Here is a 14,163-nt window from a genome sequence, read left to right on the forward strand (position 1 = left end):
AAGGATGGGTTGAGAGTTCAGATGGGTTCAAGATACAACGTATTTTTGCAGACAAAAATAACTTAACCTAACCAGATAGTGAAACTGTTAGGTGTGATCATTTGAGAATTACTGTAAGAATCAGACTCCCATGATATTATGGCAGGGAGGAGACATCTCTGGACTTGAACTCTGGACTAGAATAGCTTTTGTTCCAGCCCTCAACATTCAAATGGTGAGCCTTCTCCCCCAGGCCTGGCTGGAGCCTGCGAGACACTGCACGTCCTCACCCAACTACAGCCCAGTCGGCTTGTCTTCCTGTCCCTGGTCCACACAAATCTAACTACATAGGCCAGCCATATTTGTAAGTTGATTTTCAACCTTTCTGTTAACCTCAAGTCTATGTTTGGGAGCAGGAATGAGATTTACCTGGCAGCAGGCAAATCACCAGAATGGTGCACATAACTAAAGTATTCTAGTGTATTCATATAGACCGCTCTATATATATTTGTATTTTATTTTTAAACCAAAAGGCTATACCCAGGGTTTCCATGGCAAGGAAATGTGCTCTGTGGTGGTCCTAACAGGTCCTATTGTGTCTTAGCATACCTCTGGTTGGAAGTCTACATTATCTCTCTCTCTCTCTGATCATACAGCTGGGGCCATGGAGTCCTCTGATGAAGAGGAGGGGCGCACCTTCGTCCAGGTGGTCAGTGAAAAGTACAACCCAGAGAATTTCCCATACTGCCGTGGGAACGGCATGGGTGTTGTGGTACTGTCCAGTCCACAGGGGTCTCCTATCAAAGGTCAAGGTGCTAATGATCATGTTGTCTCAAACTGCTTCTTGAAAGAGGGACAAAGATCTTATTAGGAAAGTTGAAGATAATCGTACAGGAGTGTAATGGCTGCCTTTTCAATTAGATAATAAAGTAATACATTTTTGACATAGGCAAACCTATCAATGTGGATAATCTAGCTAGTCTGAACATTTACCCTGTTATAGTAATTACCATTCTGCTCTAATTCTGGATCATGTCCTTTAATGTTTATTATAAAATACTAATGCGTGTATGCATTGTCCTCCCGTAATTATTGTGACAGTGAGTAATTGTTTCTTCCTTTGGCTCTATACTAAACAATGCATTTAAAATCAAATAATTATTATGAGGTTCATCTTTTGATTCTCAGCATGTATTTTAGGTTATTTGTGTACATAGTGTATTTTTTTTACCGTTTAGAAATGACTTGACTAGTTATAGAAAGTCCACTATAATTTCCTGTTCAATCCACCAAGCACACAGTCTTGAAATAGCACAGTTCAGGATACGATTCCACCATAGCTATATAAATACCCCATCTAGAAAAAGTAAAATTACATCACCATATAAGACTTTCACCTTGACCCTGCTCTCTGCCAATGACTCCCATAAACCAACATGCACTCACTCCTTCAGTAAGCCAGCGAACACTTCCTTTTTCTGGGACTGATGTTGTACAGTGCAGTGGCAAGTTAAGATTGGCAATAAAAAAAAATTTATGAACTCTGCTAAGTTGTTAGTGACATAAGCTAAATTGGTGTATCCCTTAGACATGTCAGTGCCTATTCCACTTGGTTAGAGGGACAACTTGGGTGTTGTTGGAAAATCTGAAATACAAAGATATTCACTTTATCTAGGCTAAGGCTTTGCTTTATTTTTGTCTAAAATGGTTTACTAAAAACTTCCAAACCTCTAAATAAATGGCAAAATAAGTTGCAATAACCAACAGTAAGAAAGCTAGCTAAGTCATCTAGCTCGGTATTTCTGATGTTTTTGTGCCAGGAATGGGCAAAGTATGGCCTTTTCCCACTAGGGACCACACAAAAAATATTGACAAAATATATAGCCTTTTTATTATTTCACATTTTCTTGCAATATAGTCTTATTTTGTCTTCTAAACCAGTGATTTGTTTGGAAAGTGGGCCTTTATAGATGGAAAAAAGATTTGTATGAACTTTTATTTTAAGGGGTTTAATTGTTAAAGTGATCTAAAGCAAGAGTGCAATTCATAGAAGTAAAATAGGAAGTACACTTTACATGCCAACCACTAAATAGTGGACAGCAGTGGCAACTGGTGTAAGTCCGGTTTTCTGAAGGAAGTGCAAAAGTAATTAATAGGCTTCTTTCATGAAGGATGGGACATGGATCGGCGTCGGTCTACAGACCTGTTTGAGAAACGCCAAATATACTTACCTTGAGTCATTTTCACAAAAACAAACAATGTTTTGCCCTAAGAGTTTTTTAAAGTTGTATTTACAAAAGGATTCAAAGCTGAATGGTTGCGAAGTATTAACTCTCAGGTACGAAGGAATACAGGATCAAGAGTCTGGAGTAGGTTGTGTTTGATATTAATCACTGTACTCTTTCAATAAAGAGCAATTATCCACAAGAAAAATTGTTGTCTCTCTCCAGATCGTCTGAACCTGCCTAGTGTTCTGGTGCTGGACGGCTGTGGAATTAGTAAAGCTGGAGACGAGGCTGAGGTGGCCACCTTCTGTGCCCATGTGGTGGAGCTGGACCTGTCCCACAACCAGCTGCAAGACTGGGGGGAGGTGGGTAATGTAGAGCTCCATCCTGGTGGGCATGGTATGCTCCGTTAACTTATTACCATAAATGAATCATGTAGCAAAACCAATGGAAACAGACAGCATCCACTAGCATTAACCTACCACAACATACCAACATTAAAAACAGAAAATTATTTAACAAACAAGATTCTGTCTTTTGGGTTGCCAGTAGCAGTGCCGGCTCTAACCCTTTGGGGGTGCTAAGGAAAATCTATTTGGGGCACCTTCTCCCTTATCGGTCGGGGTCTTCCACATAGTTGGAGGCCCCCTAGCGGTCGGGGGCCCTAAGCGACTGCTTTTGTCACTTATGCTTAGAACCGTCCCTGGCCAGCAGAGTCAGGAAGTGTTATAGCTCCATTCTGTCTTTTGGTGGGCCAGCACAGTCAGTAAGTGTTCTAGCTCCAGTTTGTCTTTTGCGTTGCCAGATCTGCACCATTGTGTCTAACATTCCCAACCTGGACTTCCTCAACCTGAGTATGAACCCTCTGAGTGGGATTGAGCTGGAGCCATGCCTGGCTGAGGTGTTCTCCCGAGTCCGGCGCCTAGTCCTCATCAACACACGTGTCACCTGGGACACGGTACACACACTCACACGCCAGACCCCCGAGTAAGTCATGACAGACAGTGGACTGTGAATCACCAGACACCCAAACACACTGTGTGTGGAATTAACCTATTTTTGTTTGTCGCTGTGTTTCGTGCACCAATATCTTTGACCTTGTCAAGTTCCGGCATTTCCAGGCTTCTAGTAAATGTCCTCGCTTGAGAAGGGTTACATTTTCCTTACACCAGTGCCTTCGCTGAATAACACAACAAGCAGTGCTGTTTTTTGACTGGCTGACTGGAGCTGTTCTACCTGTCCTAACCCACTCCTCCTCAACACATTATTCCAGGGCTGTTGAACCTCCACTGTTTTCCCACATGATCATATTGACACAAAGTCCTCTGCATCCAACTGTCCGTTTGACCCTGTTCTACACACTGCCTCACACACCCGTTTGCTCCTCTAGGTCTCCCTTCAGCAGCCCCACTGCAGGCTAAAAACAGTGTGACAAGGCTTTCAGTTATGTGACTCACACAGCTTTGGCAAACACTTGCAGATACTATTTGAGCAGCACAGTCTCGGTCATCAACCGGGGACTTAAGAAAATCTTTCAGTCTTCTGCCCATTCTTTTCTCTTGTCCTCCAGAATTATTGTCACTTATAGTAGCTTTGTTTTTGTTTTGTGGTTTGAGTATGAGAAAAGGTTTTACCAACGTAAAAATCATTATTAAGGCATGTACTGTCTCTCCGTGTTTATGTTAAGGTAAATCCTGGTCTCTGTATTTCTGTGTACTCATTGAGGTCTCCTCTAGGCACAGTACTGGCTGTAACGGTGGGGTAGCAGCTGCTCTTTATGCTCCATTGCTCAGTTACCTATGGTGCTAGTAGTAACTTCCCCTCCCCCTGTCCTGACCGTGAGTCACAAAACTGACACAAGATCAGCACCTATAGGCAATCTCAACTTCCTACTCATGTGTTATGTCATGCATTCAAATGCCATTTGCCTGTAGCTCGATATCTTGTGCTGTCGCCCCCTGCAGGTTGGAGGAGCTCTTCCTTTGTCTGAATGAGTACGACCAGGTTGCTGAGTCCCCGGTGCCGTGCCCGTCTCTGCGCCTGCTCCAAATCACAGACAACCAGCTGCAGGAGTGGGGAGAGGTGCGGAAATTTGGGCCAATGTACCCGGGCCTGGACACCCTGGTATTATCCAACAACAGACTGAGCTCTGTGGAGGAGGACATGCCCCAGGATGCATTGCAGCGCCTGTTTCCTAACCTGCGCAGCATCAACCTGAACAACTCCGGTATGCAAATCTAGGCTCATGCACTCGCGCACACGCACACACACACACACACAGGGCATGAGGAGATTAACAGAAATCCCCTTTTTTCCTCTACAGAATAACAATCATTCACTTTTCCAGATTTCCTTCTCTCTCTGCTGACAGGCGCTCACGTTCTGGCACAACTGTTCATTTGGCATTTTAAAGTGTTCTTCCTACAATATACATACATCTAATGACACACACACTTCAGAAAAAGCTGAAGGTCCTAGTAGTGTTTTGTTCTTATACCTCTGTGCTCCATACTAGGTACTGTGTCCTAAACCCCTAGAGAATGACTGGCAATAGTTTCCACTCATTGTGTGTACGTGTCTTACAGGGCTGAACCGATGGGAGGACATTGAGAGGCTGAATTTCTTCCCTAAACTGGAGGAGGTGAGGCTGATGGGGATTCCCTTGCTGCAGCCCTACACTGACAGAGAGAGACGCAGCCTTACTGTGGCACAGTGAGTATGCACACAAACACAAATGCATTCAAATTTTACATAATTGTGGAGGTAAGAATGATTCTTTTTTAATGACTGAACAGTTGGAAAGGTTAGGGGTTAGAGGAAGACAGAGGCCACAGACGGTTGACTGAGCTAGGGTCACAGAGTTATTTGGCAGACACTCTTAACCAGAGCAACTTCCAGTTAGTTCTTTCATCTTTAAGGTGGCCAGATGAGACCACCAGACATCAGTCACACTAAGTAAAGCTGTAATTAAATCAGTCAGTCAATCTTCAGTGTTAATTAGGAAAGGCGAGTACAACAGCTCTATGAAGAGGTATGCACACACTTCACTTCACATCTGTTTGATTTATGTGACATATATAAACAAGTCTCACGGATACACACACACACACACTCAACTAATATTCTTCATCATTTTTGTAGGTTGCCTTCTGTGTCCGTGTTGAATGGGAGTGTGGTGACGGACGGGGAGAGAGAAGACGCTGAGAGGTTCTTCATCAGACACTACCTGGACTGTCCTGAAGAGACACTTCCTCTGAGGTACCTTTGCCACGCCCACTAGTCTGTTAAGGGAGGGGCTTCCGGGGTGGTTCAGGTTGGTATCACACACGGCCTGGTCGTAGTATAACTACTCCTTGTGGTGGCAGTTCAGGCAAGTCAGTCATGGTTGGCGGCCAGGGATTGCGCTCTCCTGCAGCTTTGCGAGATGTGCTTCGGAAAGATGTCCCCCGAGCACTCTGGGAGTTGCTGACTTATAAAGGCCACGAGGACACCACGGACATTTTGAAGGGGGGAAAGTTGTATTAAATGATGGTACAAAATATCGATGAAGTTACAACCTCCGGTTAGACAAATGTCTGGTTAATAGGAGCGGGGGCGTTCCCGTGAGACACCTAGCTGAACAACGGGCGACTCCCTTCTCCTGGGACACGTCCTGCCTGGCTCTCCTTATGTTAACGCCCTCTGTGTTCTAACACACCGGACATCCCGGAACATATTGTCATGTCAGGACTTCCCACGATGGCAGTTTTAGGGGTAGTTTTAAGGGTAGGTTTTGGACCATGCAAGAAAATGGATCCACCCACCCTTTTTGCCAGTCACATTCCACTTAACCTTAGGAGAATGTGAGCAAGGGATTTGAAGGGGGAAAAGCACGGTGCCTGACTGGGGTAAAGTAACCTTTGTGAGACAATGGCGCCAGTCTCTGCCCACTCAATGACTTCTTTGTGCCTCTGAATACTCTGATCGGAAAACTGATACGCAAGGTGGCAGGGACAGGTTTTTGAGACCTCCTCCAAGGAGGTTGACTTATTTGCCTGTGTAACTAGAGCTGACGCAGCAAAGATTGTCCCGCTAATATCAAGAAGAGAGTAACAGCAGCACAATATGATGACCGGAGTGGGTGTGTGGAAAGGGCGAGTGGGTGAGTGGAAAGGGCAAGTGGGTGTGTCGAAATTAGTGGGTGGGTTGAAAGCATTCTGCTATAGGTTAGGTGCTTTTGATTGAGCATTGTTGATTTTTTTTTCTTCTGTTTTTTTTTTACCAGATAACTATTGAGTCTGTAAGGCAAAATCAATTAACGAAGTAGTGCTGTTGTCACGGCCAGCCTGGCCGTATGGCGCAGGAGGACGTTTCTGTAGCCATTAGGTGTCTCGGAAGACGCAGCCGTTCAACTGTTTGAATCTGTTTAATGTTGCTTGTGGACCGGGGTGTATTGTCTTGATCTGACAGCACCGGACGGATCAAGACTGTGTGTGTGTGTGTGTGTGTGTGTGTGTGTGTGTGGTTGGGTTACGTTTAAGGATGTGTTGCATGTCGTCATTGGAAAGGGCTGCCAGGCTCCTTTTGGCCCGGGTCCAGAGCACCCCAGGCCCACCTTCCGTCGCCCTCCGGGATCACAGAAAGGGGAGAGGGTCACAGCCTCTCAGATGAACACCATCGGCCACGTCAGCCCGCAGAGATCTGACAGAGAGCTGCCTTTGAGTAACAATAACCTGTGCTGAGCTGCAAGGTCTTAGTCATAGATATGGCCACTGATGTGTTGAACGTAAGCGGCTTTCTGATTCAGGTCAGGAGATTGGAACGATGCGGGGCTGGGGATTGGAGAGACAAGCGTAAGGAGGGGGAGAGGGGACGGGTAAGGTAAGAGCAGAGGGAAAGAGTAGTCGGCTGGAGGTAAGGTGATAGAAAGAAGAAGAGTCCGCTGTCGGGGTTCCCAAGCTTTCTTTGGCACCTGAGCCCGTTTGGATGTAAGAACACGTTGCGACCCCACCATGTCAGAAAGCTACACATTTTTTGATTCCTTAATTGGAGCTAAGAATGTCTCAAACACTGTGTAATAATGGTTTCAGTCTGAAGGGATTACACTGTGTAGTAATGGTTTCAGTCTAAAGGAATTACACTGTGTAATAATGGTTTCAGTCTGAAGGAATTACACTGTGTAATAATGGTTTCAGTCTAAAGGAATTACACTGTGTAATAATGGTTTCAGTCTGAAGGAATTACACTGTGTAGTAATGGTTTCAGTCTGAAGGAATTACACTGTGTAATAATGGTTTCAGTCTGAAGGAATTACACTGTGTAATAATGGTTTCAGTCTGAAGGAATTACACTGTGTAATAATGGTTTCAGTCTGAAGGAATTACACTGTGTAATAATGGTTTCAGTCTGAAGGAATTACACTGTGTAATAATGGTTTCAGTCTGAAGGAATTACACTGCCCTCTTTAATAAAGGTACCATTGAAATGTTCTTGTGATTTTGGCTCGATACCCCAAATGTTTGGATTTTAAATCAAACAATTAAGTTTAGGTTAAAGTGTACATACTCAGCTTTCATTTGGGAGCATTTGTCTGGTTTTGCTATTTAGAAATGTAAACATGTTTATACTTTGTACTATAGAAGCACACCATTTTTGGGAAAGTCCAAATTAAGGACTTATATTTAGTATTTGTTCATATATCCTTTCAGGACCATAGTGCCCTGTTGACCCTGAGTAGACACTATATACCTTCTTTGCTGATGCTCTGCCAGGCCTTTACTGCTGACATCTTCATTTAGGTTTTTTTGTCTTAAGTAAATTAAATGCCTTTTCAGTTAGATTAACATGAAGATTGACTTGGTCAGTCATGAACTTGTTTGCGGTCACTGTCTAGCTGCATTGAGTTATGTTTCTGTATATTTCAGAATGTTATTCTGTCGCTGTAGTTATTACTGACATTATCAATGAAAACATGTGAGCCAGTTCTAGTGGCAGCCATTCATTTCTAGGCCATACAACCCCTGAACTACCACCATATCTAACTAATGAGGTGGTATGCTGTGGATCTTGGGCCGTTAGTTTTGAACGGCCACATAAAGAATTGCTTTCCCTAGCATCCTGGTTATGCCGGCCAACGGCATGATGATTTGCACCTTGAAGTGTTGCATCTGTAGTTTTACTGTTGAAGTCCTCTGCAGAGGGCAGTGGCTGACATCCATGCATGCATCCTGGAGTGTGTTCCTGATTTGTCTGACATTTGTAATTATTTAGGTTTTCAGTAGGGTCTTCCTACCAGGCTTGCAGGTGCTTTGCTTAGTTTTAATGTTGTTAAAATGTTTGTTTTCATGCTTTTTTTCCCGATTTTTTTCTCCCAACCTCGCTTCCTTCACGTACAACGATACATCTTTGATCGTCATGCTGACAGACACCAATTGCAGGCTTTAAAGGCTAAATTCAAAAGCAGACATTGACAGCTCTTTTACGTCTGCGGAAATGTGTTACAAGACACACAGAAATATGTCAAATAAATTGTCCCAATACCAATCCCAATTATCGTTGACGTTCTTTCTCTCATGATTTCTGTCCACTTTGTTCTAAGGGGTTCTAAAGAAACAATGGGGTCATAGTATGTCGTAGCTTAAATGAAAAAAAAAAAGTTTAAGTCACATTTAAAAACAGAAGCCATTCAGTTTAATAGAATCCACTTTTGCAGCTATCAGGGTAACTTGCTTGTTCCCAGATTTATGTAACAAGCAAAACATGTTTTTTTGTTTTTCTCGTCAGCCCATTTTCAAATAAAGGACACTTCGCAGGTTGGTTAAAGACTGGGCTACAGATAAAGAGGGCTCTGGTTAATGAAGAGATGGGAATGATAAAGATTAGTGGTATGAAGCAGGAAGTGAGATGGGGAAATTAGTACAAGGCCTAGGACGGGGATTAAGAGCATACCGGTGAAGTGAGTAACGTAATGCTACATAACACAAACCTTTTAGCACGTCAGCTGTCAGCCAGGGTGCAGAGGTGGATTAAAGAACAGAGGGAGGCATGAAACACCAGACGATAAGTTGCTTCAAGATGGAGGGTAGATACAGGGTAAGGTATTAACCCCAATACTTTGGCCGTATATGTACACAGAGGCACCACATTAGGACCTTTAAAAATGACATTTAGCATTACCAATACCTCTGTCATCGCCTGCCATGTTATTCAGCGAGGTGTACAAGTGGTTAGTTACCACAGTAAAGGAGACCTTTAAGTGAGTGGAAATGGGTTTCTCACAAAATGGCACTTTTTGTGTTAGACGAGAATTCCCATGGCAGTGGCACTTGCATCTCTGACTACCCACACACTGAAACCCAGGCAGGGTTTTTGGGGAGGGAAGGGGAAATTGCTTTGATTGGCCCAGCTGTTACAGTAGCTTTGAAAAGAGAGGCTTTTTCTCTGGGATTTTATTTAATCGTTCCTGGGTTCCTTATCTCTAGCTCTGCGATCCCTTGAGGGGGTGTTACTTTTTTCTCACGGCACAGAGAGGTAGAAAGTAGAGAGCTCCCTGTGTTTCCCAAACAAGCACACATCACTTCTAATATGCACTTCCAGCTTTGTTTTTTGGGGATAGTAATTAATGTTAAAGTATTGCGAAATGTTTCATAGATTTTTTTACCTCGTTATTATCTTTCAGATATAGAGTGCCTTCTGAAGTTATTTAGACCACTTTGCATTCTCCACATTTTTATTTGTTAAAGACTTAATTTCTAAATTATGAAATACATTTGTTTTGCCGTCATTCCACACCCAATAATCCATAATGACAAAGGGAAAACACCTTTTTCAAAATGTTTGCCAATTAATTGAAAATTTAAAACTGAAATAACTCATGTAGATAAGTAGTCAGACAATTTTGCAATTACACCAGAAATTGAGCTCTGATGTGTCCTGCGTCTTTTGATCATCCTTGATGACTCTTGGACATTATTGGAGTCCGTTGTGAAAAGGTATACTTTTGGAAACATCAAGACACTGTAGAGCTGCCAATCTGGCCAAAGAAATGACCAAAAATCCAATGGCCGCTCTAACAGAACTTCAGAGTTTCTCTTTGAGTGATGGGAGAACCTGCCAGAAGGACAACCATCTCTGCAGCACAATCATCCAGGCTTTTATGGTAGAGTGGCTAGACGGAAGCCCCTCCTGAGTTAAAGGCATATAACATGCCACCTGAAGGACTGAGAAACCATGAGGAACAAGATTCTCTGGTCTGATGTGACCAAATCAAACTATAAGGCCTGAATGCCAAGGGCTACATCTGGTGAAAATAAGGTATCGCTCATCACCTGGCTAATACCATTTCTGTGGTGAAGCATGGGAGTGGAAACATCACGTTACGGGGAAGCTTCTCAGTGGCAGGAGCTGGGAGACTGGTCAGGATTGAGGGAAGGATGAACACAGCAAATTCCAGAGAGGTCCTGGAAGAAAACCTGATAAAACTCAGGAAAGCATGTCTCTGTGACATATTTTGTATGCTTGACAAGGCTGCCTGCAAATGTGATCCATTTCTGGCTGACTCCTGGGAAACTGAATTAAGTTGATAAAATGGATGTTAACTCAATTGGCGGCATGACACACGAGTATTCATTGAAATGTTGTCATTGGTGAGCAACGCCACTCTACGTATACAGGTGCATGTTTTGATCCCGTCTAGGCAAATCACGAAAATTGTGAGTTTTCCGGACCTTTATGTACATGAGAATGTGTTTTTTTTCCATAGGGTGTGGTGTGTGTGTACAGAGGATCACCTTGGACTTTTCCACATTTTGTGTTACAATGTGAAATAAGCGAGTTTTTGCCACTGATCAACCAAAAATAGTGAAATTAAATTCTTCAAATGCAAAGCTCTTTCAAGTTGGATAGGGATGGTTATTTTAGATACTCTTTGAGTGGGTTTCAATAATATGGTGCAAAGGACAGAAGTTTTGACTGGGCTGACAGGGAGCTGCTCTCCTGTGGTGGAGTGAGAACGTTGAACACCAGGCAGTACAGTTGAAGAGTTTTTGTGGCACAAGCAGAAAGCCCTACCAACAGTTAGTGATTAGTACCTGAGCCTAAGCTACATTTCTCAAAAGCTACAAGGAGATGCGCGATCAGGAAACAGAAAACATATAGTTGCAAAGCAGCAAGATGAGAACATCTATTTGTTATTTTCTTTAAGAATCACTGTGTACACACAGTTCATTTAGAACTCCATAATTGCTAAATATGGGCAACCTGTGGTCTTAACCATTGAGCACATTGAATATGGCAGGCATTCAAAATGCAATATTGGTGAATGATCTCTACATAAAATATGAACAATAGGAAAAGATACGTATTTGTTGTATTTGTTGAACAAAGACTGGCTAAAATGTTTATTTTTGGAGAATAGTCTCACCGTCTATCATACCGCCTGTAAAATGTTCCCACAAAGAACTCTGGATCAAAGGACCAAAGCCAACCTCACTTCCACCCTGTTCTGTCTCCGCAGGTACCACGTCCTGGTATCCAAGTACGGCCGGCTTGCTCCCCTGGCTGAGGTGGACTTGCGTCCGCGCTGCACGGCCACGCTGGAGGTGCGCTGGGGTGACCGGGCCGAGTCACTGAGCCTGCGGCTGGAGCAGACGGTCGGGGAGCTCAAGAAGGAACTCAGGGCCCTGGTGGGGCTGCCGGCTAATGGCATGCGGCTGTACTACATTGCCCGTGAGCTGGGCTCAGCTCTGGGACCAGAGGAGATGAAGTACAGCAGCCGGGCTCTCCACTCATACATGGTCCAAGACGGGGACGAGATACTTGTGGTGCCAAAGACCAAGAGCCGCACCATCTCATCCACGTCCACCTCCTCAGACTCCTGAGACAGAAGAGAGTGTCTGTCTGTGTGTTGGTGTGGAGGTCTCCCCCCGTTCTTTTAATCAGATTACATTTAATGTAAAAATGTATTGTTTATACATATACACACAAACTCCCGCACAGCTTATATATATATATATATATATATATATATATATATATATATATATATATATATATATGCATGCTGTGCACGCGTCTCAGTTTGTGGCTGGGTGTGAAGCATGACTGTAGAGCCACTTGACACCCCTGAGATTCTATATTACATTTTGGTTTCACAAAATAGAGTGCAGAATAGAGTAGTTTAATCTGAAATATATTTTGTTGTGTAAGTAAGGTTTGCACAATTAGCATAATACCACTTATCTGATCTTGACTCATTTGTTGAAGATTGGCTAACATAAACATTCATGGTGCCCTGGGAGAGATGCTACATTGAGCTTTGAGGATAATCAAGCTTGTGACAAGGAGGCCACACTGAGCTCAGCTCACAAGGAGGCCACACTGAGCTCAGCTCACAAGGAGGCCACACTGAGCTCAGCTCACAAGGAGACCACACTGAGCTCAGCTCACAAGGAGACCACACTGAGCTCAGCTCACAAGGAGACCACACTGAGCTCAGCTCACAAGGAGACCACACTGAGCTCAGCTCACAAGGAGACCACACTGAGCTCAGCTCACAAGGAGACCACACTGAGCTCAGCTCACAAGGAGACCACACTGAGATCAGCTCACAAGGAGACCACACTGAGCTCAGCTCACAAGGAGGCCACACTGAGCTCAGCTCACAAGGCAGCCTTATAGAGAGACGCGACACGGCCCAGACGAAAGTGAGGCAAAGGGGTTGGGTAGGGGGAGACAAAGAAGATTTGGAGGAGGGGAGGTGCACTCAGTTCTTCCTGCTGGTTCCCCATGAATGGAGCAGCTCTACCCTTATGGGGACGGGGGACAGGGGGGTTGGATGTGAAGGTGAGTGGGTGTTGGAGGGATAGAGGATGAACCCCAGGCCAGCCCTGCGGGGAAACCACACCGACCACTGTTTCACGGTCACTTCCTCTGTGCTTAGATTACAATGGGTTCACCCAACAGGCGGTGACCTTCCTCACCTCTTTCTCTCTTTGCCTTTCTCTATCTCTCCAATTCTCTCTCTTTCTCCCCGTCATCCATACCATACATCCGTCTCACACGACGAACACCTCCGCTGGAACTAGTGTCCATTGTTTTAATCGACCCTGGGCCAACGACACACCCCTCTAAATGCGTGCTCTCCTATTGGTCCTTGCCCATGCGTGGCTTCAGATTCACTTCTTCTCAAATCTATCCAAGCGGTGGAAGTGACCAATGGGAAATGATACGTTGGAGCTGTCAAGTCCTATTGTCATTTTAAAAGAGTTTTTCCTTAAAAGAGAAGTACATTTTCTTATACATGTGCAAAATCATTAAACGAAGGAGAACCACAAAACTGTTTTATTATGTGTGTTTTTAAACAATTGCTCAAACAGTTATATTTCCCTTTTTATTAGACATCCCCTTATTTGATATTTTTACGATGTACATATGCAGAAGGACAAAGGCTTGGTTCAGAATGATGGCTATAGTCCTTTTGGAAGTATCTAAGATCCATCTTCTTGATCCTTTTAGGTTTTGTTTGCATGTTTGATGATGATAAAGAGTGTGATATGTTGTATGTAAGCTGGGATCATAGTTGGTAATGATAAAGAGTGTGATATGTTATATGTAGGCTGGGCTTGTGGTCAGTAATGATAAAGAGTGTAATATGCTATGTGTGGTAGGATCATGGTAATGTTAAAATGTGACATTATGAATGTGGGCTTGGATTATGAGGGCAGTAATTTATTATTTGGGATTGTATGGTCTTTTAACTTTAATTTGAGGAAAAAAGGGTAGGAGTAAACATTATAGCACATAGTGTACATAATGTTCTTATCAAATGTTTCATCATGTTATTTGAGGATGATCGCATCAGTAATTATTTTTCAGTGATTAAGATTGGGGTTTATTTGTTTATTTTGTTTTAGACTGTTGTTGAATCTATTTGCTTAACACTGTCAAACACTTTTTGCTTTGCTACCAGTAAATTAATGTC

General features: G+C 43.5%; 1 protein-coding gene across 2 annotated transcripts in view; it reads left to right on the plus strand.

The window, feature by feature from the left end:
* tecta (tectorin alpha) overlaps positions 1 to 14,163 on the plus strand; it is a 43,271-nt gene that overhangs the window by 1,574 nt on the left and 27,534 nt on the right. The window contains exons 2-10 of one of the 2 annotated variants that reach the window (XM_034293223.1): positions 146 to 343; positions 636 to 785; positions 2,430 to 2,569; positions 3,010 to 3,191; positions 4,169 to 4,431; positions 4,790 to 4,916; positions 5,346 to 5,462; positions 6,670 to 6,672; positions 14,044 to 14,088. In XM_034293223.1, the coding sequence (XP_034149114.1) occupies positions 644 to 785; positions 2,430 to 2,569; positions 3,010 to 3,191; positions 4,169 to 4,431; positions 4,790 to 4,916; positions 5,346 to 5,462; positions 6,670 to 6,672; positions 14,044 to 14,088 (1,019 nt within the window). In that variant the 5' untranslated portion in view covers positions 146 to 343; positions 636 to 643. Of the gene's footprint in view, positions 1 to 145; positions 344 to 635; positions 786 to 2,429; positions 2,570 to 3,009; positions 3,192 to 4,168; positions 4,432 to 4,789; positions 4,917 to 5,345; positions 5,463 to 6,669; positions 6,673 to 11,697; positions 12,189 to 14,043; positions 14,089 to 14,163 lie in introns of those variants that run through there. The other variant, XM_029120970.2, reaches the window with a different exon arrangement.

Source organism: Esox lucius, chromosome 7 (assembly GCF_011004845.1).
Source record: "Esox lucius isolate fEsoLuc1 chromosome 7, fEsoLuc1.pri, whole genome shotgun sequence".
Taxonomy (NCBI): Eukaryota; Metazoa; Chordata; class Actinopteri; order Esociformes; family Esocidae; genus Esox; species Esox lucius.